Source organism: Lagopus muta, chromosome 5, assembly GCF_023343835.1.
Source record: "Lagopus muta isolate bLagMut1 chromosome 5, bLagMut1 primary, whole genome shotgun sequence".
In the NCBI taxonomy this organism is placed as follows: Eukaryota; Metazoa; Chordata; class Aves; order Galliformes; family Phasianidae; genus Lagopus; species Lagopus muta.
The window spans coordinates 24,968,279-24,996,052 of NC_064437.1; the positions used below are offsets into that span (position 1 = coordinate 24,968,279).

Consider the following 27,774-nt stretch of genomic DNA (forward strand, 5'->3'; position numbering starts at 1 on the left):
GAGGGGGGGGGGTAAAATGAGAAAGACATATATTATTGTTTATAATCTGCTTTATTCAGCCAAACCTTTCCCCAACAGCCTTGCGGATTGCTGCTTAAATCCCCCGGTGCCTTTAACTACCGATACAGAAAGTGGTTAATGTGCATTCGGGCTAAGCTTGGCATCTACTCCAGGAAATCACTTTAATTGAGAAGCATTAAATGTTAAAATGATTAAAATATATAAAGCCAACACACCGGTGCCCACGGCGGGGCTCAGCACCCAGCACGCCTCACCTGAGCAAGCTCAGAGCTGAGGTCCCCCCATCTTGGAACAGTCCCTTAGGGCACAGGGGGAGCAGTGGCAGGGATGGAAATGCCCACTGCAAAGCATGGAGGTGTACCAGCTCCGTGTCAGGCTGCTGGGACTGCTGTCACCCCATCCGCAGCTCGGTGGGATCATTATGGAGCCATAATCGCTCCATCTCCCTCCTGGACCAAAGTACCGCAGGCTTCACTTCACCCAAATTACCTGAGGGGCTGCAAAACGGCCCCATGTGGGGACAGAGCAGGTGATACCACTGCCCTCCCACCCCCAGTGGGGAAGAAGAGCCCAGAGACAGCAGCTGCAGATGAGACCCGAATTTATTGACATCGTGTGCCCTCGACGCGGCAGGGACCGTACACAGCTCATGCCATGGCACAGGAGGCAGGGTACAAAGCAGCATCCCACAGACAGGGTGTGTGGGGGGGGTCGTGTCTCCCCAAAGACACGGCAATAAATAAGATTTTAGTCTTTAAATTTTTTTATTGTTTTCTTTTTTTTTTCCTCCCCCCCCTTTTCCCAGCAAACAAGACTCACTTTCTGGAACTGTACAACATTTACAAGGGGAGGGGAGGACGTTTGGCTGCATCGGATGGGGACGGTGAGCAAGCAGGGACTGCTGCAGGGACAGCCCCCACCCCCACCCCGTGTCCCCTCCCTGTGCCACCCGGGGGCTGGGGGCTTGGCACAGAGCAGCACCGGGGAGGGCACAGCTGGGGGCGCACAGGTGCAGCTGGGCAGTCCTGCAGCACCAACGCACCCAGCCGGGGGACAGCCTGCCCAGCATCGAGCTTTCTCACTTGATTTCACGTTTATTTGTAATTCCCTTCGCTTTCGGCCGCGGGCAGCAGCCAGTACAGCCTGATGTCACCGAACGCCCCCGATCAGGCAAGTCCCCGAGCACGGACCCTTTTTCCCCACCGTTTTGGGGAATGTTTTTGCAATATCCTGCAGCAGAGGCTCACCCCACGCTCCCAGTCATCTTTCCCCGTGTTCCAGCCCCAGCTTGGCCGTGCCCTCGGTCTCTCAGCCTCGAGGCTTTTCTTCCTGCTGCAATCCCTCCCCTCCAGCCAGCGAGGTGCAGCGCTGCACCGTAAGCACTCCTGCACGCCCGGGGATAAATCACGGCCCTGCAGCCGCAGCGCGACAGCCCCGCTCCCACCCGCCCAGCGCCGCAGCCAGCAGCCAGCACGGCCCCTGGGCCGGGAGAAACGCTCTGAAACGAACCCTTCTGCCATAAAGGCTTTGCCATCCCTGATTGTCCTCCCCTCCTGCGCACGTGGCTCTCCGCCGACCAGGAGGGACGAGACGGGGTGACCCCAACATCCTCGCCGTGCTGTGCGCCCACACCTCCCTTGTGCTTACACATCCAAAGGCACCCGCCCCATCCCGAGCCCCGGACATCGCCGATGCCCCAAGGATGGGCGCCGAGCCCCCACGGATCCCTCCGGCTCCTCTTCCCACGGGAAATCCTGGCACCATCTCGCACCTCCGGCGCTGCGCTTGCGGGCTGGGGGAGCACGCAGGGAGCCAGGGCGGGGGGCGTGCGGCGCTTAGAAAGGGGGGTGATCCATATCGTCCAGCCAGGAGGCCGGGCTGGTGGGAAAGTCTGGGTACCCGACACTGCTCCCCGTGGAGATGTCGGATGTGGGCCCCCCCCCGGCCATGGCACGCAGCGTCTGACTCACCCCCTGCGCCCCCAGCCCCATGCTGCTGTCCATGGCGTAGTCCAACCCGTTGAGCAAGGGCGGGTGGGACGGCAGCGACGAGATGGACGAGGGCGACTGGGGGAGCCCGTAGGGGCTGCCGTCCCGCAAGTCCTGGTACGGCTGCCCCGTCCCGTCCATGGTGAAACCACCGTTCAGCAACTGTCCTCCTGCCACGTCGCCAACGCTGCCGTAAACCCGGTTGGTGTGGCCGAGCTCGGAGAGGATCTGGTCGTCTGCTCGGACAAGGAGAGGAGTGCATGGGGTGTCAGCCGTGCACAGAGAGCCCCACAGACCCCCGCCCCGTGCCCCCCTGCCCTGCTCACCGCGGAAGCTGAGCTCGCTGTCGCTGACCCCGCAGTCCTCAGCTGAGCTCTCCTTCTCCAGCTTGCCGGCCCCGCGGCTCCGCTTGACGCTCTTGTAGAACTGGCCCCAGCGGTGCCGTCCCGCATCCTTCTTCAGCCTCTTCTCTTTGGCCCGACGGTTCTGGAACCACACCTGGGACGGGCAATGGGGATGTTGGTGGTGGCCCTGCAACCCGGCATCCCAACGTCCTGCGTGCCAGCACCTCTCAGCCACACCATCTGGCACCCATATAACTCAGCATCCATCACTGCTCCAACCTTGCGTCCCCACAGGATGGGACCCCCACACACCAACACTCCAGCTTCCACACAGCTGTGTAACCAAGCAGTCCAACCAAATATGCCTGCACCTGTGCAATCCTGCAGCCCATTAGCATGTCATGCCAGCACCCCAGCCCCTGTATAACCCAACACCCCTGCACATCAGAATCCCTGCAACAACTCCACACCCCATCATGCCAGCACCTGAGCACTCCAGCTCCCAGGCACTGCACATCTGAGTATGCCCGCAATTCACTGCCCCAGCAGGCCAGCATCCGTGCAACCCAGCACTCCTGGCAACCCAGCATACCCCTGTGTGCCAACACCCATGCAATCTGGCACCTCTGCACCACATTACCGTGGCATGACAGCACTCATGCATCCCACCACCCATACAGTGCAACAGTCCTGCAAATCAGTACGTCACTGCTTCAACACTTAATCCCTGCACACCGGGATCCCCACAGTTCTGCACCCCATCATGCCTGCACCAAAGCACCGTGCAAATGAGTGACCCTACAACCCAACACTGCTGACATCCAACATCTGTGCAACCCATCACACCTGCACCTCATTACCACAGCACTGATGCAGCCTACCACCCATTCAAATCTGCATGCCAGCAGTCCCACAACCTGACTACCAGCACGCTGGATCCATGCAGTCTAACACCTCTGCAACCCAGCACTACAACATCGCTGCAACCTTGCATCTGCATACAGCATGAACCCCAGCACCCCCCATCCCAGCTTCCACACACCCTGCAACTAAGCATCCCTGCAGCCCTGCAATCCAGCATCCCATCACCACGACACCCCTGCACCTGGAACCCAACTTGAGCCCTTGCTAGGGGCCAGCCTGGCGCTGGGCTGTGGGCAGAAGCCTGGGTCTCTGGGTCTCACCTGCACCACCCTCATGTCCAGCCCCGTCTCAGAGGAGAGCTGCTCCCGCACGTGCCGGGCAGGCTTGGGTGAGTTCTTGTAGGCATTCTTCAGTGTCTCCAGCTGCTTGGCCGTGATGGTGGTGCGGGGCCGCTTAGCCCCCGCCTCGGAGTCATCTGTGAGCAAATGAGTGGCGTGAGCAGACCTGGCAGTAAAACACGAGCTTGGGGGCCATTGAACACGAGCTTAGGGGCCTTGCCTACCGTTCTGCTTGGCGGTCTCATAGTCCTCCTTGCACACCAACCTCCCGTCCTCCATCAGGTAGAACTCATCTCCGGTGGCCAGCTGCCTGCTGCAGATGATGCAGGCGAAGCAGTGCAGGTGGTAGACGAAGTCCTGAGCTTTGCGCACCACCTGCGTGGGGGGGATGCCCTGCTGGCACGCCGTGCATTTGGTCCCGAAGCGCCTGCAAGGACAAGCGGCCGGCGGGGCAGAGTTAACCCAGCAATCAGGCTAATTACGTGTGACACCTCACGCGGCGCGGCTTCATCTTCGTCAGCGGCTGCCCTAATGGAGCTGGGGAAGGGTTGAGTTTAATGGTTCTTTTAACTAATGCTTATAGGCTGCCCGATTTCCCCCGCAAGGACAGTACATATTTCATCCACATTAATACCAAATAAATTAATTACACCGCCCCGCTCGCATGATGAATCCCAGATTAATGCAGAATGATGGGGCTCTTACGCCGTAATGACAGCGCGGCGGTGCCGTGCCGTGCCAGCAGGGTGGGCTGCCAGGGGTGTGCAGTGAAACTGTGCACGGAGTGAGCAACAAAACTGTGCAGAGCGGGCATGGAGGAGCGGGCAAGGAAAGAGCAGTGGGGTCACCATCCCCAGAGGTGCTACAGAATTGTGGAGATGTGGCACTGAGGGATGTGTGGATGGGTTGGGGCTGGACTTGGGGATTTGAGAGGGTTTTTTTTCCCCCTCAGTCTTAATGATTCTATGTGCAAAAATATTGAAGTGTGGCCTTTTGGGCAGCTTCAGGTGAGCAGACCTCGAGCCCCATGGATGGGTGAATCAAAAGTGACAGCACTGGGCTATTGATTGGCACAGGGTGATCTAAGTGGGCCCTGACATGAGCCCAGCACTGAGCTCCTGGTGCCAATACCATCGATCCCCACACCTTTTGGCCATCAGTGTAAGTGACTTTGGGATCATCAGCTTCATTTCACGCCACGATTTTCAGTGGTTGCAGTAGTGGGATGTGGGGACGTGGTGCTGGCGCTGCCGTCCCCATGGGCTGGCAATGGGATTAGGATCCCCGGGGGAGGGGGTACAGAAAACATGCTGAGCCCCCTCCATTCTGCTGAGCTGGGAACACCCCCTAGGATTATGGCCACATCATCGCCATCCTGCGGGTTGGTGGGGATGAAGGATGGGAGATGCGGTGTCAGCCCTTAGGAAAACCCCCAGCTTCCACCAGAAAACGGGGATGGAGCATCTGTGTTGGGAAGTAAATTTTAGGGGGAGGATGGGGGGCTGGGAAATGTTCCATGTGGGCGGTGGGAATGTTGTTCCATGCAGCAGCCGGGGAGGTGGATGAGCGCACGGCTCAGAGGGAAAGCAGCGGGGAAAGGAAGGGAGGCTCAGTGAGGAGAGAATATTTAAAAAAGAGGGGGAAAAAAGGGGGGAAGAAAAGTGAGAAAAATGAAAACAAATAAATAAGGGGGGAGGGAAGGGGGTGGAGGGAAAGGTTAAATGAAAAAAAAAATAAAAAGAAGAAATGGAGAAGAAAAGAGGAGCGGAGCGGTGCCCTCTCGCTCGGAGGCGGGCGGAGAGCGCAGCATCGGCGATTTCCCGGCTACATCGCGACACGGGGCGGCCGGCAGCGTGCGGGGAGGACGGGGAGAAGGACGGGGTCCTCGCGGTACTCACTTGAAGAAGTCTTCCTTGCAATAGACGCTGCCGGCACGGGCGAAGCAGCGCTCGGCCAGCTGCATCTGGCAGTCGGCGCACTTGAGGCACGAGCTGTGCCAGTGTCGGTCCAGCACCTTGAGGATGAATTTGTCCAGGATGTGCTGGCTGCAGCCGGCGCACTGCGGGATCTCTGCGGGGACGGAGGGGAGAGCGGCTCAGCAACGCCGGCATCGCGCGGAGCTTCGAGCTCCCGCCGTCCCGGATGGAGAGATGGGAACTGGGGGGGAGAGAGGAAAACGGGGAGGGGAAGGAAGGGGAGAATGAGGGGGAGAAGGGTGAGGGAGAGAAAAGAGGTTGGAAAAAGGAGAAGGGAAGGAAGAGAGGAGGGGAAGGGGAATGGTTGGTGAGAAGGGTGGAAGGGAAAGGGGAGTGGGGAGGAAAAAGGGAAGGATAAAAGGGAAAAAAGGAAAATGGAAAGGAAAGGGGAGGGAAGGTGGAAGGGGAAAAGGAAAGGGAAAGAGAAGGGAGGAAAAACGAAGGGAGACAGAGAAGAGAAAAGGAAAGGAAAAAAGGGGAAAAGAAAATAAAATGGAAAAAAAGAAAAAGAAAGAGAAAAAGAAAAGAAAGGGGGGAAAGAAAGGAAATGAGAAAAGAAGAGGGGGGGAAGAAAAAGAAAATAAAATGGAAAAAGAAGAAAGAAAGAGAAAAAGAAAAGAAAGGGAGAAAAAAAGTGAAAGGAAAAGAGAAAAGGAAAAGAAAGGGGGAAAAGAAAGGAAATGAGAAAAGAAGAGGGAAAAAGAAAATGGAAAATGTCAAAGAAAAGGGAGGGAAAGGGAACGAAAAGAGAAGGGAGAAAGAAAAAGAAAAAGGAAGGAAGGAAGGAAAAAAGAAGGGAGAAAGAGAAGAGAATAAGAAAAAAAAGGAGAAAAAGGAAGAGAAAAAGAAAGGAACATCAAAAGGAAAAAGGAAGAAGGAAGGAAAAGGAAATCAACGAAATATTGGGAAGGGAATAAGAAACGGGAGAAGGAAAGGAAAGAAGAGAGATGAGGAAAAAAATAAAAGAGAAAATAAAGGAAAAGAAATGTAAAAAAAAAATAAAAGGAAAAAGGCAAAAAAAAAAAAGAAAAGAAAAAAAAGGGAAAATAGGAAAAGGAAATGGAAAAGGAAAAGGGAAATGGATGTATGGAGGACAAGAAAATAAAGGTAACACAAGAAATTAAAATGGAAGAAGAAAGGGAAAGGAAATAAAAAGGGGGAAAGAAAGCAAAATACCAGGAAAATAGGAAATGAAAAGAAGGGACGGAAAAGTGGGGGGGAAAGAAAAGGGGAAAAGAAAGGCAACTATAAGGAAAACAAATAACGCAAATGGCAGAAGAGAGGAAAAGAAAAGGAAAAAAAGGAAAAGAAAAAGGGGGGGAAGGCAAAGGGCGCAGCAGCCGATCAGAGCGGGGCGGTGCAGCACGGCGGGGCCCGAACCCGACAAACAGCGGGGTGACCCCGAACCCAACAAACAGCATCGACAAACGGCACCGAGAGGAAACGCCGCCGATCCCTCGGGATCCCTGACGGCAACGGGGAGAGACAGAAACCCCTTCGTTATCCCGGAGCGGGGGGGGGAGGACGGAGAGCGGGGATGCGCAGTGCTGGAGGCGGCGGCACCTCCGATGTCGGGATCGGAACCGGCCGCTGTGGGCAGCCCACGTCTGTCCCGTACGGCTCCGGAACCGAGCCGATTTCTGTTTGTTTTTAAGTAGTTCGGATAATTTCATTTGATCTGATATATAAATACACACACACATCTGTGTGTACATAGATATACACGCATGTATATACACATAAATGCATGCATACACACACACACACATATACACACACACACACACATACAGGGGGGCCAATCCAGCCCCACTCCCCCCCCACTGCACTGCGAGTTGGCAGCACAGCCCGTTGGTTTTATTCCATCTACACTGATCGATTTCTCTCTTATTTCTCCTTCTTCTTATTATTTTCAGTGATCGTTCCGTCGATGCATTCGTTTATTATTGTTGTTGTTATTATTACTATTATTTTGGGAAGGTGCTTTAGGCAGAAGTTTGGGTTCGGCAAAAGGTTTGCCGCACGTTCTCCCGCCTGCCCCTTAAGAATAGCGTTATTAATGAGGGTGTCAATTAGCGTGGGCCGTGCTGGGGGTTTATAACCTTCCCCTTCCCCCTCCTCCCCGCGCAGCTCTTTGCTTCTCAACGCCAAGCTGAAGTCGATGCAAAACGTTGGGGTTAAGGCAGAAAGGTGCTGTGAGGGTCGAGGAGGGGGGGAAAAGAAATGCGATCTCACAGCGATCGGAAACGCGAACGGGAAAGGGCGCCCATCACTGTGAGCAGTGCTGGGTATGGAGGGGAGGGGGCGGGGGGAGGCACAAAATAAAACAAAATACAAATAATAAAATATTATAACAATGATAGAGCAATCCTTGAGGGGGCTGCAGCCTCTTTCCCACCCTCCGGAGCCCGGCCGGAGGCCCTGCACTGACGCCCCTATTTCTCACCGCACGATTTCCCCATAGCAGGGGGGGTTCAGACGCGGTGCCTCCGCGGACTGCCCCCCAGTCCCTACGGAGCCCCGAAGCCCCCCCTCATCCCCCCCCCCCCCCCCCCTTCGAGCAGCACCACGGGAACTTCGGCAGCACAAACCCTGCTATTTCGCCAGCGATTTGTTGTGCTTAAATACACGAGAAGAACAACATCTCGTTCGCTGTACCCTGGTGCGGGCAGAAGCAGAGAGACAGCCTCACATCGGGCCGGGAAACGAATGGTGCACAGTCCCCCCTCCCCCCGTTGTAGACCCCCCCCCCCCCCTCCACCGCGGGACGCTCCGCTTCTCCGGAACCGTTTGCAAACGCACTGGGGAGGGGGGAGGGGGAACCGTAATAGCAGTAATCGATGATCTCGAATACAAATTATAAATGCTAACAACGATAACAAATACAACGGAAACCCGACCGGCAAAGCTCGCACCCCCGCAACCTCCCCGTTCCCGCACAGTGTCCCCGCACACGTCCGGACGTTCACGGCCCTGCCTGGGGGGACACAAGGAGCCGCGCCACCTGTAGCTCTGCAGCACGTACCGATGGACGCGCGGACGGAGAGACGAGAGGCGGGTCGGGGCCGCGTGTCGCGACACACGGCAACAGCGGGGGCACCGCTCGCAGCCCCGTGCGCACGCACAGCCGCGCTGACCGCCCCGTCGGGGCCCCCCCCGGCTCTCCCATGCAGCAGCGCTGCCGCACACGGGAAGAAATGAAAGGAGAAGAAGCGAGGCCGGGGCTGGCAGCGGGCCGCAGGGAGGGGATCTGGGGAGAAGAGAAACGCGTCCTTACGTTGTACCGGCACCCCGAGGATCTCCGGCAGCCCCTTGACAGCCCCTTCGGCAGCGAGCGCTGAGCTTTGCATCATTTTATTGGCCCGGGGGCGGCGGAGGGGAGAGAAGAGGGCAAGGAGAGGGCGGCGGGCCGGCCCCCGGCCGCAGGCAGCACCGGTTCCAGCAGCAGCAGAGCCGAGCCCCAGCCGTGCTGTACCGTGCCGGTGCCGGTGCCGGCCCGGGCGCGGCGCCGCAGCTGTGCCGCCAGCACCGCCCGCCTCCCATTCATTCCCCCTGCGGGGAGCGCGCCTGACGTCACCGCCCGCAGGGGGCCGGGGGCGGGGCCTGCAGCCCTCCGCCAATCCCCGCACGCCGCACGCCGCGGGGGGCGGGGTCTGAGAGCTGGAGGGGCAGGGCTTCGTGGCTGATGGGCGTGGTCTGCGTGAAAGGGGCGTGGTCTGGCGGCGCCACGCCTCAGGACTCCGGAGGCTGCGGAGCGTGGTTGGCGTTATCGCGACACGGGGCTGTCGTGACATAGCTCTGTTCAACAGTGCCGGTGCAGAGAGGCAGAGCGGAGATTGGGGCCGTTCGGTGCTGGTGAACCGGGCGCGGGGAAGCCGAAATCCCCCCAAATCCCCCGCGGGGCACGAGGCTCCTGCACCGAGACCCATCCCGGCAGCACGGATCCTGCCCGCAGCACGGCCGGTGCTGAGCAGCTCTCTGCGGGTCGGGAAGAGCGATCCCGGAGCGTTGGGACATACGGACAGACGGACGCACGGACATCTCTTTTCCCCATCCCCTACCCAAGCCATTCCCCAAACGCCACTGCCGGAGTCAGCGCGCTATGTCCGGCAGGCTCCGATGGATCCTTCTGGCCCAACGAATCCCCTTCTCCCGTGAGGGTTCCGTTCTCATTCATCTTTCTGCTCCGCACATCGGTACAGACCTCCCCTATCGCCATCCGCATCGCCCATCCCTGCACAACGCGGCTCCCCCTGACCCCCGCAGCACCTTTCCGCACCGCCCCTATCCTCGCCCCTCTCCGTCCCCTCCGGCACGTTCCCTCGCCCATCTATTCCCGGCTGTGCTGCTCTTCGGTCGGCTTTGGGTTTCGTTCCCCCCCGGTGCCCTGAGAGGGCGTCAGGTTTGCAGAAACCCATCCCCTCCACGCTGCCCTAACTGGGAAGGGGGGATCCGGATTCTCGCATCCTACACCCACCCCCGTTGCATGGAGAAATCACAGAGCGGGCACTTACCGGCGGCTGGAGAACGCGGGGAGTGCCAAGCAGGGCGCTGTTAATTTTAATTGGGAATTAGCAGACACGAAGGGTGTCCCCCACCCCTCCCAGCCCCGCGATTTTGTGGCCGGAGAGACGCTCCTGCCCGCATCGAGGAGGGAAAGGAAAGAGGGGAGAAAGGGAGCGGCGGGCAGCAGCGAGCCGGGGGGGGGCGGCTGGCCCAGGAAAATTAAATTGCACTTGAGGGCAAATTCTATTAGGGAATAGCGACTGTCTCCCATCAGCCTGCGCCATTTGGGTAATTACCGGCGATGGGAAGGGGCGGCCCCGGGGGGAAGAAGCAGCACGGCCCCCCCCCCCCTTCCCCGGATCTCAGCCCACCTGTGAGCACTGCACAACGCGGTGCTGCCCCACCGCATCGGGTGCCCATCGGTGTGTGTGGGGGGGTCCCCAGCTCTGCCCCCTCCGCATGCATCGGGCCAGCACCAAACAGGATTACGGAAAGTCTATTTACGGGACTTCTCTTTTTCCTGTGTGCGTGGTGGCTTTTAGCTCCCAGCCCCGCAAATCTCCCCCCACGACGGCGATCTGGGCAGTCCCATCCCCCCCCCCCCAACCACCAGCGCATCCTATCTCCCACAATTGCTTTGGGGTCGGGGAGGGGGGGATGCAGAGGAGCATCTGCTTCCAGGAGAGGTGCACGGGGGAGAGGAGAGGGGGTTAAGGGATGCTGGGGACGGGCACCTCCCCCTCCAGGGAAATCAAGGAGAGGGAGGCAGCACGACAGACGATTTATTTCAAGGGCAGGAGGATGGGCCCACAGAGCTGCCGGCCCTCTCCTCCCACCTGGGCGAAGTGAAGATATCAAGAAAATGGCTCCAAATCGGATTGACACCCCCCTCACGCACACCCCTTAATAAAGTTTATTATCAGCCGGGCTCTAATCCCTTTAAATCCCCGCACGGGGGGCAGGGCTGGGATTAGGGGAGGGCTGCGTAATCCCAATGAATTTGTTACAGGGGGATTTAGGCAGCGCCAACGGAGCAGATGGCCGCAGCCTCAGAAAACAACCATTTTCCTTAATGATTCCTAACAAGGATAAAAAGGGCAGGGAGAAACGGGGCCAGCGGCCGGCCCAGGTCCCGGTCCCCGGGGATGCTCTTGCGTCCTGCCCAAGGCACAGCTGCAGCTCCAACACTGGGGCAGGTTTATTGCCAGCTTCTTTCCTTGCGTCCCCGCCTCTGTAGGGGCCGTCCGACCACTTGGGGACACTGCAACCCCGGGGATGTAGGGCTGGGTATCATCCAGAGGCAAGAGAACAAAATAAGGGACAAGCCGACAGCACCATCGGCAAAAATAATTTATTCCACTAAGACAAGCAGAGAGCGAGCAATGAGACGGGGAGGGGAACAAAATGCTGAAACCCACCCCCAGTGCCCCCACAGGCAAAGGGGGAACAGCAGGGGGGGGAACCAACGCCATGCTCCTGGCCCCAGGAGCCTCCTGAACCAGGAGGCTGCCCCAGCACAGGACCAGGCTGCCCTGTCCCAAACCAGCCCAGTCCCTGCAGAGCGCAGTGGGGTGCCGGGACCCCAACCAACATCAGCATCGCAGCCCCAGGAACGTGGCACACAAAGGAACAAGCCGCCCCCCACCCCCCTCAAAAAAAAAAAAAAACCAAAAAACAAAAACCAGCAGCAAAACTCCTGCCCTGTGAGGGCCGAGGGGAGTCCTGCAGCCAGAGGGGGGAGGGGGGGAAGGGTCCCACTTTGCTCTCACGCCACGGGGAAGCCAGGACGGCCTTTCCGTGCACGGGTGCGGAGTCGGAAGAAGGTGTACATGCCCAGCAGGCACATGGAGGAGAGGAAGTAGAGCGCGATGCAGAGGCTGACGTCCAGGCGGGAGAAGCCCAAGCCCAGCACCCGCAGCCAGGGGCTCCTCTGTAAGCCCCCCTCCTCCCCTTCCTCACGGCTCTCAGGCACTTGCAGCCGCTCCCAGCCGATGTCGTGATGCAGGGCGACGGTGTCCCTCTTGCTGAGCCGCCGGTGCCGGCCGGCAGCCCGCAGCGCCTTGCTCTTGAAGTGCTGCTCGCTGAAGGAGTCCAGGTCCACGATGTCCTCCCCCAGCGCCTGCAGCCGTGGGTTCCTGCGCACGATGCTGGGACGGCGCAGCTCCGAGGAGCCCGGCCGCCCCGTCTCGCTCTCCCTGTCGGGCTTCTCTGTCTCCTTCTCTCCCTCCTCCTCTTCCTTCCTCTCTTCTTCCTTTTCCCGGAGGCCTGCAGTGCCCAGCCTGGCACTCGCCACCACCTCCTCCCCGGCCCTGGGGATGGGGATGGCATGGTCCAGGTGGAGGTTGCCCGGGGAGAAGTGCTTCTTGAGGAAGCTCAGCACAGCCGTCTCATCCCACATATGCACTCCCTGCTCCTCCCGGTGGCACTGAGGACACATGTCTGGCGGAGGCCACTGCAGTTTGGGGAACTGGGGGTCCTCTGTGTCACCACCTGGAGGAGCAAGGAGTGAGAGGTGCCCTAAGCAGCAGGGACAGCACAGCCCCACGCTGTGCCAGGATCAGCTTCCCAGACCTGTGAGGGAGCGGGATGCTTATGGGGAGCTCAATGGCTCTAATGCCACACAACCATCTGCTACGGGATGTCCCCACTACCATGGGTCCCCTCACCCTAAAGGAACCATTGACCAACCTCATCATAACAAGGGATCCCTTAACAGTCCCAGCTCCCCTCCCTTGAGAAACCACCTGCTCCCTGCATCCCCAGGTACCACTGTGCAGCCCCTGTTCCCCCCGATCCCAGCCCCATACCTGCCAGGCGTGCATTGACCTCATTGTGGTGGGACCAGAGCCAGAGAACAGCCTCATCCCGGCTCTTCACCTGGTCCATGGACTTGGCTGCCATGGCCTCAAAGTGCTGGGCACATTCCTGGCAGCCAAAGAAGTGCTTGACATAGCAGCGCATGGTGTTCAGCACCTCCAGCGGCAGCTCTAAGGGAGAAAGATGGCCAGAGGGTTGGGAGGAGGAGGAGGGATGAGTCAGGAGCCCACAGAGCCACATCACCCACAGGCCATCCCCCTATTTCCCCCAGGATGAAGCACCCCTCATCCCACTACCTTGGTCAGGGCCGCCCTGGGCAGCCTGAACTGTCAGCAGGTGGAAAACGGTCCAGAGCCCACAGGGGTAACCACGGAAATGGGGCTCGCTGCCCCTGCAGCCCACCCAGGTGACGTTGGTGGGGAGCACGGCGGCAGGGATGGCCTGCAGGACAGATGGACGCAGCATGACTGAGCTGCTGAGTGGGATGGGGGTGGGATAAAAGGGGGTGTCGGGGGGGGTGCCTTACATCCTCCTTATTCTTCACCGCCTCCTTCAAGGCGCTGCGGGGCAGCTCAGGCTCTGTCCAGTTCTGCATCCAGCTGTCCAGGGACTGCAGGAAGGTCTGCACGGAGGGGCGCCCAGGGAAGTACTGTGCAAAAAAGAGGGAGAAAACAACGTGGTGAGGACACCTGAATCTAGCTCCAGGACAGCCCCCAGACATGGGACTCCCGGCATCCTGCACTGAGTTTCCCCTGCAGCAGGCTCTGAACAGCAGCCCCAGTGCCCAGCTGTCTGAGCAGGGCACAAAGCTGCTCTGGAGGTAAGGCAGCACAAATCCGATTAGCGGCAATGCTCTTGGACCAAGGAGAAGTGGGGGGTGGTCCATGAGCGTGTGGCACCCGTGGCATCCATATGCACACAACGTGTGCCACAGCTACAAGAAATACAGTGGTAGCAAATAGGAAAAGAGGCCAAGAAGCAAAAGGAAGGAGCACTTTGCTTTTTCTTCAAGGCTGATCTGTTCTCTCTGGGCGCTCAAATTACACCACAGTTCCCAGATTTGCAGGGAATTCATCTCCCAGCTGACACTTCTGCTGCAAAGTGCCATTCCTCCCTTCCACATGAGGTTTTGCCATTCAATGCATTGCCTTTGAGCCACAACACATTGCTCTCCAGCCAACATTTCCTTCCACACCGTGCTCCCCCTCCCTGCTCAGCTCACACCTCTCGGGTGTGCAATGGCTCAGGCACAGCTGGGCTGGCAGCAATCCCGGTGTCACTGCTCCGTCCCGTGGAGGAGCAGGGAAAGGCAGCATGAGTTCAACATCCCAGGGAAATCCCAACAGAGGAAAAGCACAGCAGGAGCTGCCCACTGCAAGGGGATTTCTAAGAGCTGGAGGGACAGTCTGGAACCATCTGGCACTATCCAGCCCCAAGCCTCCCAGCAAAACCACCTTCAGCCACCTATTCATGGAGGACACATAGTCAGCCCCATGTGCTCACATTCACATTTCTGATCCCCCATGCAGGTGGTTTCCCTCCCAGCTCCTCACCTTGGCCAGTGTGGCCACGTAGCACTTGAGAGCAGCCAGCTGGGCTCCTGCCAGCACTGCTGGTCGGCCGGCCTCCACCCGCAGTGTGTAGTGCATTGCAGACTCCAGGTCAGCCACATACAACTTGGAGCTATGGGGACGACAAGACGCCCATTGGAACTTCGCTTTACACCCCAAGAGAACCAGCTGCAAGGAGCAGGGCTGATATGCAACAGCAATATGGGATTTGGGGGGCAGGGTCCCACCCATAGGTGCTTCACCCCCTCCCGTTCCCCACACCACCCTGTAACACCAGAGCAGGGCTCTGACCTGTCAGCCCACACTGGCTGCAGCGCACGGGTTGCATTGATGGCACTGCTGGTGACATTCAGCCTGTAGGAGCCACGGGTGACACCAGAGAGCGTCCGCAGGTAATAGGTGTAGAAGGAGCGTGCCTCAGCGTGCCTGCAGACAGAGGGGCAGTGAGCAGCCCCCTCCCACCCCACACCAAGAAGACCCCGGTGCTCCCCAGTCGCACCCCCGACTCACACGGGCAGGCGGAAGAAGGAGCCGTTGCGGAGCAGCAGGTAGGCAGAGGGGAAGGTGGTGACCCCAAACTTCTCCACCAGCTCCTCCTCGCTGCTCAGCACCCTTCTCACCGCCACGTTTTCGTACTGCAGCAGGTCCAAGGCTACCTGCAAGAGATCCCAGCATCAGGATGTTGGGAGATGGGCCAGCGTTCCCATCCTCCCATCTCCTCATTCAAGGAGGAGAAGGCAGCACTGGGTGAATCAACCCATCAGAGGTGCCCACAGGTTAATGATGCGCAGGGGAACAGCCATACCCACCTCTCTGCCCACGAAGGAATTGCTCTTCTCAAAGATCAGTGCCAGGTACCGCTCCGTGTTCCTGTGGAAGAAGCTGCGAACCTCCTCGGCACTGCAAGAGAATCACAGGATCATCTGAGTTGGAAGGGAGCCTTAAAGGCCATCTGCTCCAACTCTCTGCACAGAGCAGGGACACCCACAGCTCCATCAGTGCTCAGAGCCCATCCAGCCTGACATGGCTGTCTGCAGGGATGGGGCACCACCACCTCTCTGGGCAGCCTGTGCCACAGCCTCACCACCCTTTACTGTAAAAACCTTTTTCCTTATCTCCAGTCTAAATTTTCCCCTTTTTCCCTCTTTTTGTTTGAAACCATTTCCCCTTGTCCTGTCACAGCAGACTCTGCTAAAGGCTGTCCCCTTCCTTCTTATAGTCCCCCTTCAGATACTGAAATGCCCCCTCAGCTCTCCCCAGAGTCTTCTCTTCTCTGGGCTAAAGACGGGAGCACGGTAATGCTGGTGGGCTGCTTTGTCCCCGAGGTGAATAGGGCCATCCCTTACCCACACGGATCAGGGCTGTGATGCCATCAGTGTGGTTCCAGCCCAGGTTCCTCCCCACTGAGGTTTCCAGCCCAGTTTTCTGCTCTGGTTCACAGGCTCTGAAAGCCTGCAGGGTGAGGCGAGGAGGCAGAAAACAAAGGGCAGGCAGGGCAGGACGGAGCTGTGTGCTCACCCACGGGGAAAGAAACAACACAAGTGCCACGAATCTGAGCCAATTTGTTTGGTGTCCTATTTCTTTCATGGGACACAGAGAGCTGCAGTGTGACCCTGGCCCAACCACTGTTTTGGGAAAGCCAAACACTCCCTTGCCACGCACCGCTTGCTCTCTTTCAGCCAGGTTGAATTGAAAATAATTAAGAAAATAATAGTAATAACTAAAACAAGCTTTCTGAGCACTTCTGGTTCAGTATTTCCCTGGGAAGCCCCTTTTCCTGTGCCTATACCTCGCTGGCTCCAGTGGAGGACATGCAGGTGGCCAGGCATCTCCGCTCTGCTCCAGGTTGGTGATGATGGCACGTCTCAGGTCTGCAACAGTGGCAGCAGGGTCTGTGGGAACAGGACACCAGGGCTCCAGTCAGGGACCTGACCCATCCTCCCTCAAAACTCCAAAGCACAAAACCTATGGCTGTGAACACTCACGAGCAATCCTTATCCCATCCTCTGCTTTCTTGGAGAAAGCTCTGAAGAACTGCAAGGAGAAAAAATGAATCAACGCAGAGCACTCTCACCTCATGGAATATCCCTGCGTGCTGCTCACAGCCCTGCTCTGCACAGCCCCAGCATGACACCGGGATGCTGCCCGGCTCCGGATGCGCCTGGCCCCGAGGGGAGGGATGCTGAGCACTGCGAGCGGCATGCACACCTCCGGGCACCCACAGTCCTGCACACTGCTCCCCGGAGCTCCCAGAGAAGGATGAGGAAGGGTTTCCCCCAGCCCTGCCCTGCTGCCATGAAGCTGGATGGCGTCATGCAGGTGTTTGCTTTGCAGGCTGGGCTGGGCGCACGGCTGCTTGAGGGTGGCGGGAAGAGCAGACACAACAGCCTGGAGACAATTCCTAAACGTCATGTGCCCAGTGAGGTCCCCAGGACAGCTGGGCATGGCTCATGGATCCCCACACTCAGACTCCATGCCAGATTTACTGGGCTGCCAGCCCCTGGGTCCCAGCTGGGTGGGTTTTTGCAGCCCTATTTTTTGCTGCAAAGTCCCACTGGAGCCCAGCCAGCCCCACAGTACATGCAGCACACAAGGTGTTTGACTGGTTCCAGCTCACCAAGCTGTAATCAGCCCTGCTTTAATTAAGCAACAGAGGATGGAGCCACCCTGGAACCCACCTCTAGAGCATCAAAAACGGTTCAAAACCAAACCCCAGACTCCTCTTCCTCATCCTAAGGCAATGGCAGCTCACAGGGCCAGCATCCTGCTGGTCAGGGAGCCCCAGCTTTTCTGCAGCACAGGGCTGGAGCTCTGTTTGCAGAGGGCAGCACTGGGAACCAGTGTGTTTGTGCAGCTTAGCGGGCAGGCAGGGGCCCAGCAGCAGGGACAGCAGCGTGCCAGGCACCCTGCCAGCCAGATGGGAAAGGCTGCCTGCAGAATCCCCACGGGAATATTTTGGTGCCACAATGATGTCAGCCCAATTGAGCAAGAGGGGGCCAACATCACGGAGAAAAGCAGGGTGAAAACAGGGCACTAAAAGCCTCTCCCCCTTGCCCATCTCAACACGCATCCCCATCACCCTCTCCCCATGCACCTTACCTTCAGCGTGGGGAAGCCAGTGATCCCAAACTCGGCGCACACCTGCTGGTTGGCCTCATCAGCACAGTCGAGAGCTGCGAGCATCACTGCCGGCCTCCACTCTGCAGGACAGGGGATGGAGGACAGAGTCAGCGCAGCCACAGCCCTACAGAGCATCCCTGCTATTTGAGCAGCCCTCAGGGATTACATCCCTTTGTGCTGCCCCCCACTGATGGGAAATCCACTCCCCATCCTTCCCAGTAGGGATGGGGGATGCAGAGAGCTCGCACAGAGCCAGGCACGGGGCCAAGGCCGAGCTCATAACTGCTTGCAGCAGGCTGCAGTGCTCTGCATCGCCATCCCTGCATCCCTCCATCCCAATCTCCTCCCGCACAGCATGGCGGGGGGGGGAGGCAGCTTAAGCGCCTTGGCCTCTTTTCTTGCCTCCTGAGGCTCGGGAGATTTGTTCCAATTGATGTCTGCTTGGAAAAATCCTCAAGAAAAAAAAAGAAAACAAAAAGAACACATACAAAAAAGAAAAAAAAACCCAACAGATCACGACACAGATTGTTCCTGCTGCTGGAGCCCTGCCCCACGCTTTCTATCCCAGAAATAGACCCAAATACAGAGCTGGGAAGCAGCCAGGCCCTGCAGCCTGCCACCAGCAGCACACAGGTCAGTCCCCATCGCACTGCGGGGCCCACAGGAGTGCCGAGCACGGACACAAAGCCTTTGCTCCCGGGTTGCGCAGTGCTTCCATCCCACGAGCAGCCCAGCCAGCACTCTGTGCCCTACTTTTCAGGCAGGGAACACGATGGCAGCACGAGGTGAAGAGGCAGCAGCCCTGCCCAACCAGCCGGTTCGCCGGGATAGGGGAGGGATGGCCACCGTGATGCAGCCGGGAGCGGGGCTCTGACCCTTCCCATCCCAGCTGTGATAAGAAAGACGGAATGACCCAAAACGGGCGAGCTGGGGAAGGGAGCAACGCTCACAGCCCTGGGTACACCGAGCAGCAGGTGCCAAAAGCAGAATAGGGACAGCTCCAACGGGAGCAGGCCGGGAGCAGAGGGCCTTAGGAGCACACATGCGGGGACAGCAGGGACTCTCGGCGCGGCGGCTCCGGCACTGCCGCTCCACGACGGGGCACGGCGGGGCGGGAGCACAGCGTCGTCGCCCCGTCCCTCGTTTCCCGTCCGGGCGCTGAAGGAAGCCATCAGCCTGACTCAGCCGCAGTGCCCGCGCTGTCATTAGCGCAATCACGGGGAGCAGCCGGGATGTGACAGGGGAAGGACGCGGCTCGGGGGCCGGCAAGAGCCACGCGCCAAGGTCAGCGCTGCGAGAGCACAGCTGGGCTGCACGGCCAGCACGGCACAGCGAACGGCACGGGGGGAGGGATGTCGGAGGGGCGGCGGCACGCCCCAATAGCCGCGGGCAGAGCAGGGCAGAGCCGCTCCGGGGCCGCCGGGCCGGGTGCCAGCACAGGAGGCCGCTGCTAGGGATGCCCACGCGGGCGTGGGGGCGCGGACTCACCGCGGACGTCCTCGGCCAGGGCCCGCCACGTGGGGGCGAAGTGGATGCAGTGCCCGCACCAGGAGGCGAAGAACTCGACGGCCCACGCGCTGGGGGAGCCCAGCAGCCGCCGCTCCGCCGTGTCGGCCCCTAGCAGCTCCAGCGGGTCGCTGGGCGAGTAGAGAGAGCGGGGCCGCGCCGCGGGCAGCGCCGCCGCCAGCAGCGCCAGCAGCGCCAGCACCGCGAGCCACCAGCGGCCCCGCGGGCCCGCCCCGCCTCCTCCCCCGTCGTCGCCGCCGCCGCCACCGCTCCGCGCCCGCCGCCGCCACATCGCCCGCCCGGCCGCCCCCTGCAGCCGCCGCCGCCCGGCTTTAGGGCCGCCCGCCCGCACCGCCCCCGGCGGGCGGGACCGGGAGGGCGGGGCCAAAGCGGCCGCTATCACAGCGCCCCCTGTCGGGCGCGCACCGCTGGCCGTTGGGGTCGTGGGAGCTGTTGGGGGGGGGGCTCAGCTCGAAGCTCCCCACTCCATCCCCGTCCAGCCGTTTGGGAGAGCTGAGCCGCTCCGGTCTGAGCTACGGGGATTTCAGCTGCGTGGAGGCCTGTCTGCACCTCCCAGGGGGCTGAGCCGTACCCCTTGCAGGGGGTGTGATGACCCTTAGCCCAGGAACTCGCATGCATCACTGCGTCTATCACACAGACACCTCGCAGCTACGGTGGCACCAGCAGCAGGCAGCCCTCGCCTCGTGAGTCGGGCAGGGGGGGTGTCAGACCCCGGGGAGGAGGAACGTGCCCCAGAGGGTCACCGGTACCTGCAGACGCATCACACAAAACTGTGATAAAATGACCAAAGGCGGCTGATTCAGCCCCAAAGCCTGCGGCGTGGCAGCCATTAGGGAAATTCCTCGAGGGAAGCCGCCTGCTGACGGCATTGCCCTGCACGGGCACCCTGATGTCAGCCGCGTGGCATCTGCAGGGGTCCCCCACCCATGGCTACCCCAGCACGTGGCGGGGCACGCAGGGCTGGTGGCCGCCTGCAAGGAGTGATGCCTACATTCAACACCACGGAGGCTCCAGATGTGGCTCCTCCACCCAACGTGGGGCGGCTCTGCCCCACACGGGGCTCTCGGCGCACACCCACTCTGCTGGAAGGTGCCCGTTGCACAGGGCCCCAGGCTGGACGTGGCCCCACACCATGGCTGGGCCTGCGCAGAGCCTTTCCCAGCCCTGCCGTCGGGGTGCCCATCGCTCCCCAGGGCTGGGTGCTGGCTGCGGCCCCAGAAAGGCCATTAGCTGCCGGCCCCACCTAGGTGTTAGAGGAGAACTTGCCCTGCTAGAAAAACGAGCCTGCCAGAGCCAGGCCTTGCCCCGGCCAGGGAACACAGGGGCCTTGGTGAAGAGCACAAGGCTCTCCATCGTCCAGCCATAAGACCAAAATCCCACCCCATCTCTGTCCTGCTGATCACCGTTATTTCACCCTGGGCCACATCCCTCCCTCTCAGGGCTCATCAGTGCGATGGGGTTATCGTGCTGAAGGAGAGGTGCTTGATGCTTAATTGCCAGCATCCTCCCATCCAGCTCGCCCCTCCCTCCCAAGCAGCCCAAATTCCTTTAATCCTTTCTCAGCTGAAAAACAGCTCCAAAGCAGAGGGGAGAGCCCACAGCCCAGGGCCCTGACTCCTTTTGGGGTGAGCCAGGCCACAGCTCATTGCCCCGGGCCCAGGCTGCTCCTGCTCCTGGGGAGCCGCTGTGGGAGCTGCTCGTTTGGGATTTATTTTTCCTTCTTTACCTTTATTCTCACTGCATAGCAAGAGCTTGGGCTTTTCATCTCTGCAGCAAGCTGGCAAGAACTGGCTCTTCCTTGCAGGCAAAGCAGAGGTTTTGAAACATCCTGCTTGAAGATCGATGTCAGGATAACCGAGATGAATTAAAAAATAAATAGAGAAGTGGTAGATGGCTTTGGCAACGCCCTCTCAGCACTACCTGCTACTGGTTCCACCTCCAAAGCCATAGAGTTCAGTGGGAGGCTCTGATGTTGTGCTTGGGAACCCATTTCTCAGCAAAGGTCTTCAGCGCCCGACTCAGCATCCTTACCTTTGGGAGGAGATGAGGCCATGGGCCAAGGACTGCTGCCACTGCTGCCATGCGGCAGCTGAGCGGTACCTTGGGCTCACTAAGCCCATCAGCTCCCAGATCTCCCTTCCCAGCCAAAGGCAACCGCCTCCAAGTCACACCTTGAGGTGTGGGCTGAGATCCTCAAAGGCAACCACCACCTCAGTGAAATCATTGGAGCCCTGCAGAACTTGTTCCATGTGCCCAAATGGGCCGTCCTTGGAGGCACAGAGCTCTGATTCTCCTTGTGTGGGGCTGGAGAGCAGACAAGGGAAGACCAGATGGGTTTTATGTATTCAGGTCTCAAACTGCCAGAGAGGACTCCTGAACGTGCTTTGGAATATAGGGAAAGGTTGATGTCTGTTCTTAAAAGCATGAACGTGGCTGAGGAAGTCCAATGGCTCAAACCTTGGGGGTAAGACAATGCAGGAATTTTTCACTTCCCTTTAGCTTTGAATTTCCGGGAACAGGGAGATCCCAAAACGGACTTTCTTCCTTGAAAATTAAAGAACACATGCCTACGTAATTGGGATTCCAGGAACTGACTCCAAGAAAAACACTCAGCCGATGCAACACTCATGGCACAACCATGACTGCTGGCATTGCCGTCACTTGTGCCGGCCTTGGAAGGGCTGCCTGGAGAAGTTCCACTGCAGGATGCAGGGAACTCGGATTGAGCCCATCACCGACCCCACCACTCACCTGGCACAGCCCTTGAAGACCCCTGTGGGCCACCACCAGTAGCCAGCGGCTGTATTTTGTTGATTTCCACCTTTCCAGCCCGAGCAACCTGTAATAACAACAAGAAATTCTGGGGTGCATTCTCAGGATGTGATGAATGTTCACGCACTCGGTGTCTGCGGAGCACCAGACCCAGCCCCTGCCTGCTATTTGCCCTCTGCTGATTCATCCCTGCTCTTTTTGCTGCCCTTTTCAGAGGGCGCTGGCAGCACCTGGTACGTCAGGACTGGAAACAAAGCTCGGCTCTACCCAAAGTCCCTCCTTATAACTCATTGCCACAACCCAGGATGCACGGGGCAGATGTTTTCCACTCCAGCTCACCTGCCCGGCGTCCTGGCGCAGATCGGAGGAGGCCACACCGCCCAGCTCTGCCACATCATCATTTGGCAGCTGGCTTAATTGCAGCGCACGGAACTCAGAATGCCACACAGATGACAACGGAGCACTCCTCTGGCTGCAGCCACCCTTCGGTGTGAGGGCTCACCTCCAAGGGTGGGCTGGCTCCACCGCCTCCATAGAGCAACGTAGGTCACAGAGTCCTACAACTGCTGAACGGTTAGGTTGGAGGGAACCTCAGAGCCCACCCCGTTCCAGCCCCTGCTTTTGGGTTGGCTGCCCGTTCCCAGCATCACCTCCTGAGAAGGGAGGCACCCAGCAGCCCAGCTCTTCCCTTTAGGAAGGTGGCGGCCTGCCATTGCCCAACCTGGGAGTTGTACTGGGGCCACGTGCTGTCGTGGCCTTTGCAAAGGAAAAGTTGTGCAAATGCACGGGTAGAAAGTCCATGCCAAAGTGGAGCAACATAGAATTGCCAATGAGGAAGTAAGTGCCTCCGTGGAGCTGATTGCCAGCATCCTGGGCAGGGACAGCAGCAGCAGTGCAGCAGCAGCTTACTGGTTGCAAGCAAATCCCTACCCAAAAATCCAAGATCAAGGAGCAGAATAACTGCAGGGCGAGGAGAGCAGCAGCACGGATGCTCTCCTGCTGTTCAGTAATGAGCGTGCACCGCTTTGGTTCAGCCTTGGGGCAGCAGGCATCCCACTGCCATGCCCTGGGCAGCTACATTAGCAAACAGCCCCAAACACAGCAGAGCTACAGGAGCAGCAGCAGAAATGGAAGCACTTGGAAGCTTGACGAATGCACTCTGCCTCTCACAGCCCACACTGTGGCCACGCTGCTCCTCTCTTGCACTTCATGATCACAGGGCTGTGGTTTGGCACGGCTGCCGGTCAGCCAGCCCCTGGCAGAGCTCTGGTACCTCTCACTTGTCAAAGCATTTCCTCTTGCTGGTCTGAAAACAGTTTGCAATCCAAGGGAGGGGAAATCGGAAAGATTAATCACAGAATCACAGAATTGTAGGGGTTGGAAGGGACCTCCAGAGATCATCGAGTCCAACCCCCCTGCCAAAGCAGTTCCCTACAGCAGGTCGCACAGGTAAGGAGGGTTTCACCAATAAATGAAGGTTTCAAGGAGCAATGCTCATCTACAGAGATCAGAACTGGTGGCAGCAGAGCTCCTGAGCTGGAAAAATGTTAGGAAACAATTCATGTGAAACACAGCTTAGGGTCTGGAGGATTTCATTCCAACAGTTTTGAGTTTTTTGTTTTTTGTTTTTTTTACACTTTAAGCTTTATAACCTGTTTTCAATAAACATAAGGAATAATGTTTCTCCTGGCAAGGGCACAGAGCGTGCCTCCTGCAATGATGACGCAATGATATTTTGTGTTTTCGCTTTCATCAGTCAGCTCCAACGAGAAGGAAATTCTAATAACGTGTGATTATCATTAAGGCAACTCTAATGGGATTTTGTGGACTGTGATTGGCATCACAAGTACAGCATCAGACAGCAAGGGGAGCGGGCAAGGGACAAATCCACAGGACACCCTCAGAGTCAGCAGCAATTTGGGTAATTATGAAGCTTCCATTTCTGAAAGAACCAGGAAATGAGATTAATTTATAAATCAGTTTATTTACAGATTTTGTTCTCTTAAAGTACATTTCAGTTACCAAAGATATTTACACTGGTGTACACAGGGAGCACCCTGGTTATTTTACAGCTCTTAATTACAAAAACGCCTCCGCATCCTTGGGTCTGTCTACCGTGCAAAACTGCTCTGGATGTGAACGTCTGCAGAAACTGGCCCAAGAACCAAGTGACCAGGTTATTTACATGTACACAGTAAACAGGTTTCCTTTGAGTATCTCCACAACACAGTACATGGGGAGACAGAGCCTCCCAGAAGGCGGCTTTGCAAGTGTGTATCAAAAGGCTCTGCAAAGTCAAGGAAACAAACTATTAAACGCAGGTTAATTACAGTATTCCTCTTTCATCTGTATATATTTTCGCATTTCGCGTTTAAATTACAAATAAGTTCACTAGTTTGCTTTTCTCCATTTCAGTCCGTTTGTAAACACTTCAGATGCACTAAATGCCTTATAAGATCCAACTGCTTCTCTGCTGAAAAGTACTCTGTATTCCTAATGTTCTGAAGGTAGCAAAGGGATATGAAAGTCAGAACTGCACTCAGTTCCGTGCAGAATAGTCACCTAAGAGGTCTCTATCTCTGTGCTACTGAAGATCTTCTGCAGCTACACACTTATTCAAGTATTGCAAAAAGCTAAGGCCACTTTTTCAAGAAAGGAAAGTGAACAAGATGGGATTTTCCAATCCCTCATTCCCCCTTCCAAAAGGCAGCTGGGCTTTCCAAACGGCGCAGAGATCCTTTCCAAAAGGGAACTACGTCCCCCAGTGCCAGCAGCCGCTGCCTGCAGGAGCTTACAGGAGAACCTCTCAGCCCTGAAGCTCCTAATGTGGCTGTGCTATGATAGCCGAGACCCAGCAGTATCATCTTGTTCTTCTAAGTAGGAAGTTTGGGAGGGGAAAGACGTACAGAACTCAGCCTCTGCTCCTAAGACTCCAGGCTCCCCCATACCTGTTATCAGACACGACCCAGGCAGACCATCGCTTCGTCACCGTCATCACCGGTCCAAAAGGAACTCAACACACCCGAGGTATTGAGCACACTCTCAACTAGAAGAAGCTCAACACACGTGAGGTACTGAGAAGATAAATTACTTATGTTCAAGTCTTCTTCGGCTTGCTCCTGTCAAGGATGGTTACCAAAAAGAAAAGGTGATGTGTGCACAGGAATAAAGCCGTTGTTTATACAGAGTTCACTTCCGTCCAAACAGCTGTAAAGACAGCTACTCACTACTTCTGGTGAGGGCACTGATCTACTGCTGATCCATAGCAGTCAGACAGCAGGCATACGACCTCCAAAGGTCCCTGGCAGGTGAGCTGCACAACCTTCTCCTGCTGCTGGATATTCCAGAGAAGCCCCAGAGGACAGCTGGAGAGCCTTCTGATGCCTGGCACCCTCCTCAGCACTGGTCATGGTACTCAGGGGACAAAAGCCAGCTGCATGTCTCTGATACTCCAGCCACAGAGCTGTGTTGTGGGTTTCTGCCTTCCCTTCCTAATTGCTACCTATAAAAATAACAATGGACTCTATTGAAAAAGATACACCCAGGAAAGGGAATCTGCAGCAGTGACCCAATCAGTGACACCATGCCGGTTAAATGCAGCAGCTTCAGTTTGCTTCTATTTTAAGCAGCCCAGAATTTCACAGTTCAGCATCACGACACTTTAGATGGACAAGTGAGTCACTTAGGGAAAAAAAAGGCTGAACGTGGCTCCACCAAGACCATTTGACTTTCAGCCAGCCAGGAAGGCAACTGCTGCAGGACAGATGTGCATGTGCCCCGTTGGAGCTGTTCCTACAGGCCATTAGCTCCTCTGTTCTTCCACTTATTAAGCTTCCATGAACACGGCTCCCCATTAACTCGCAAGCGAGGCGCTGGCAATACTACATCTGAGAGTTTGCTTGGACCTCTGGTAAGTCTAGCATTTCCCAGTGCTGTCCCTGAAGAATTACCAGCCACGTGTCGTTGTGCAAAATGCAAATATTCCAATGACAGCTTTCAAAAAAAGAAAGCGGAAAAGAGAAAACGTAACAGAGCAGGAGCAGAGGTCTGCACAGTAAAAGCCCAGAAGCCCAAGGACCAAGCAGATCAAAGAAAAAGGTACTTCCTCCCCCCCCCACCATCCCTATCATGGGCAGCAGCATCCTTACGGGACCTCCTAAAGTGCTTCAAAGCATCTCTCTGCACTCCAGCTGCCCAGAGAATCTGACTCTCCCCTGCATCTCGTCCCAGGTTAACAGTGTCATCCACTATTAAGGCATCAGCATTCAACCCCAGATTGTCTGCGTCCATCCAAGAAAAACACCAGAGTGGGAGGGGCAGACTAGGAAAGAAAACTTGGCAGAAAGACACTGCAGTTCAACCCAGCACTGAATGAAACACGTACTAATGGCTGCCCGTGACATAGCAGGTCTGGGAAAGAAAAGAAACAGATGCAGCAGGGAAGTTTCACATCAAGCTCAGCCCCCTTAACTCTCCCCTTGTCTCTGAACTGGATGCAGAGGAGCTCCATTCCTAGTCCTGCCTTTGTTGTCCACCCCTAGTCACTGAGGTTTGGTTCTTCCTTGTATCCATCTCAAGAAGCTGGAGGACTTGAGCAAAGAATGCAGACCCCGGAAGTTCCCAGAACAGGCATTTTCTCAAATCTGTCTGTCTCAAAATATAAGATAGCACAACCAACTGCACAGGACACTCTCCTATAACCCACTTAATAAATTACCTAAAAATAAATTAAAAAAAAAAAAAAAGCCCACAAGCACAAAACATGCAGTCGGTCAAGCACTGCTTTCTTTGGTGAATACACTCTGTTCTCTAAATTGTTCAAGTAATGGCTTCTCCTATATATTAGGTGACCAGAGGGGAGAAAGCTGAGGGTGTGAAGGCCAAATTTTTGCAAGGAAACATTTGCTACTCCTGCATGTTCCGTGCCTGAGAGAATCCTGAGTATCTGTTATCTAGGAGCAGCTGGTGCTCCAGGAAGTCAAGAAGTGCTACGTGGTTGGAGGAAAGTTGTCCATGGGCTCTTCTTTCATGTTCTTCTATCTTGCTCCACCTCTGGACTGAAGCATGTTACATATGAAAAACAGAAGGAACTCTTTACTTGAATGCAAAAAGCAACATTAACTGATTTCCCTGGACAGAGTGGCACCATGTCTGGTACCACGCCACAGGAAGAAAGATGAAAAACAACTTCACAGGAAAGGGAATTAACCGGGCTCTGGAGCAGAAGAAATTGATGCACATTGTTAGGGCTGCAGGAGAAGAGGTGTTAAGGTTTTAACACTGTTCAGTACAGTAAATCATTTATACCTAAAATATTACCAAATCATTTCTTCTCCAAATTACTCACGTTTTAAGACAACTCTCGTACTGATGACTGACAGCCATTCCAACAAAATAACCAATATCCCAACTTAACCCAGCCCTTTCAGGGCATGGGCTGAAAGTCAAAGCCCCAGGCAAGGAGCACAGACAGCTGCTGACAGTTACATGGCATAACTGCGTTGGCACACAGTCTGAGCACTCCACAACGCAGCCTCAGCGGGGGACCAGCTTGTCCAGACAACAAATCCAGTGCAAGGTCTCTTGTGGCAGAGGATGCAAATTTAGGTTCCTGTAGTCGCATCTGAGCCAACTTTAAAACCCACACGAGGAAGTCCAGCAGCAATGCTTGCAGGGTGGAGAGTACATCAGGAGTCAAAAGGCCCGTGCCTCAGTGCTTGCAGCTAGAGGTTTATTTTCGGCACTTCACACAAGCAGCCATCTCTGCTGTTTTGCACTTACCTGGCTCAGTACCTCAACAGTGTCTCTGATCAAGGTCTCAAAGATCCCATCTGCCAACTGCATTTTTACACACAGTTCATCCTCATCGTAATTCACCCACTGGGCTTCCTCCTCGTGGAGTTCCTGCACCTAAGGGGATAAAAGGGAAA

The 27,774-nt window shown here is 56.8% G+C and overlaps 3 protein-coding genes across 14 annotated transcripts in view; all 3 read right to left on the reverse strand.

Annotated features, from left to right (window-relative positions):
• Positions 1 to 626: 626 nt before the first annotated feature.
• Positions 627 to 9,005, reverse strand: LHX4 (LIM homeobox 4). The gene is made up of 6 exons (XM_048943824.1): positions 8,809 to 9,005; positions 5,454 to 5,625; positions 3,780 to 3,982; positions 3,538 to 3,692; positions 2,336 to 2,507; positions 627 to 2,245 (listed from the first exon to the last, which is right to left on the reverse strand). The coding sequence occupies exons 1-6, from the start codon at positions 8,882 to 8,884 to the stop codon at positions 1,857 to 1,859; spliced, it is 1,167 nt and encodes a 388-aa protein (XP_048799781.1). The 5' UTR covers positions 8,885 to 9,005; the 3' UTR covers positions 627 to 1,856.
• Positions 9,006 to 11,301: 2,296 nt separating this feature from the next.
• Positions 11,302 to 19,343, reverse strand: QSOX1 (quiescin sulfhydryl oxidase 1). Its single transcript, XM_048943805.1, has 12 exons — positions 19,034 to 19,343; positions 17,525 to 17,625; positions 16,411 to 16,459; positions 16,215 to 16,317; positions 15,235 to 15,325; positions 14,936 to 15,081; positions 14,717 to 14,851; positions 14,408 to 14,537; positions 13,381 to 13,503; positions 13,151 to 13,295; positions 12,845 to 13,024; positions 11,302 to 12,527 (listed from the first exon to the last, which is right to left on the reverse strand). The coding sequence occupies exons 1-12, from the start codon at positions 19,341 to 19,343 to the stop codon at positions 11,803 to 11,805; spliced, it is 2,238 nt and encodes a 745-aa protein (XP_048799762.1). The 3' UTR covers positions 11,302 to 11,802.
• A 3,043-nt stretch (positions 19,344 to 22,386) lies between these two features.
• Positions 22,387 to 27,774, reverse strand: part of CEP350 (centrosomal protein 350) — a 74,520-nt gene continuing 69,132 nt past the window's right edge. For 8 of the 12 annotated variants that reach the window (XM_048943766.1, XM_048943767.1, XM_048943768.1 and 5 more), the window contains 2 exons: positions 27,626 to 27,754; positions 23,809 to 25,346 (listed from right to left, as the gene is read on the reverse strand). In XM_048943766.1, the coding sequence (XP_048799723.1) occupies positions 25,260 to 25,346; positions 27,626 to 27,754 (216 nt within the window). In that variant the 3' untranslated portion in view covers positions 23,809 to 25,259. Of the gene's footprint in view, positions 22,408 to 23,808; positions 27,755 to 27,774 lie in introns of those variants that run through there. The other 4 variants (XM_048943777.1, XM_048943773.1, XM_048943771.1 and 1 more) reach the window with 2 other exon arrangements.

Coding starts and splice junctions, on each gene's coding strand:
- LHX4 (XM_048943824.1), bottom strand. CDS start 8,884: ATGATGCAAAGCTCAGCGCTCGCTGCCGAAGGGGCTGTCAAGGGGCTG. Junction 5,626..8,808: donor CCTCGGGGTGCCGGTACAAC/GTAAGGACGCGT, acceptor CCGTCCCCGCAG/AGATCCCGCAGTGCGCCGGC. Junction 3,693..3,779: donor TGAGACCGCCAAGCAGAACG/GTAGGCAAGGCC, acceptor ATTTGCTCACAG/ATGACTCCGAGGCGGGGGCT.
- QSOX1 (XM_048943805.1), bottom strand. CDS start 19,343: ATGTGGCGGCGGCGGGCGCGGAGCGGTGGCGGCGGCGGCGACGACGGG. Junction 17,626..19,033: donor CCTGGCCGAGGACGTCCGCG/GTGAGTCCGCGC, acceptor CCTGTCCTGCAG/AGTGGAGGCCGGCAGTGATG. Junction 16,460..17,524: donor CTGGCTTCCCCACGCTGAAG/GTAAGGTGCATG, acceptor TTCTCCTTGCAG/TTCTTCAGAGCTTTCTCCAA.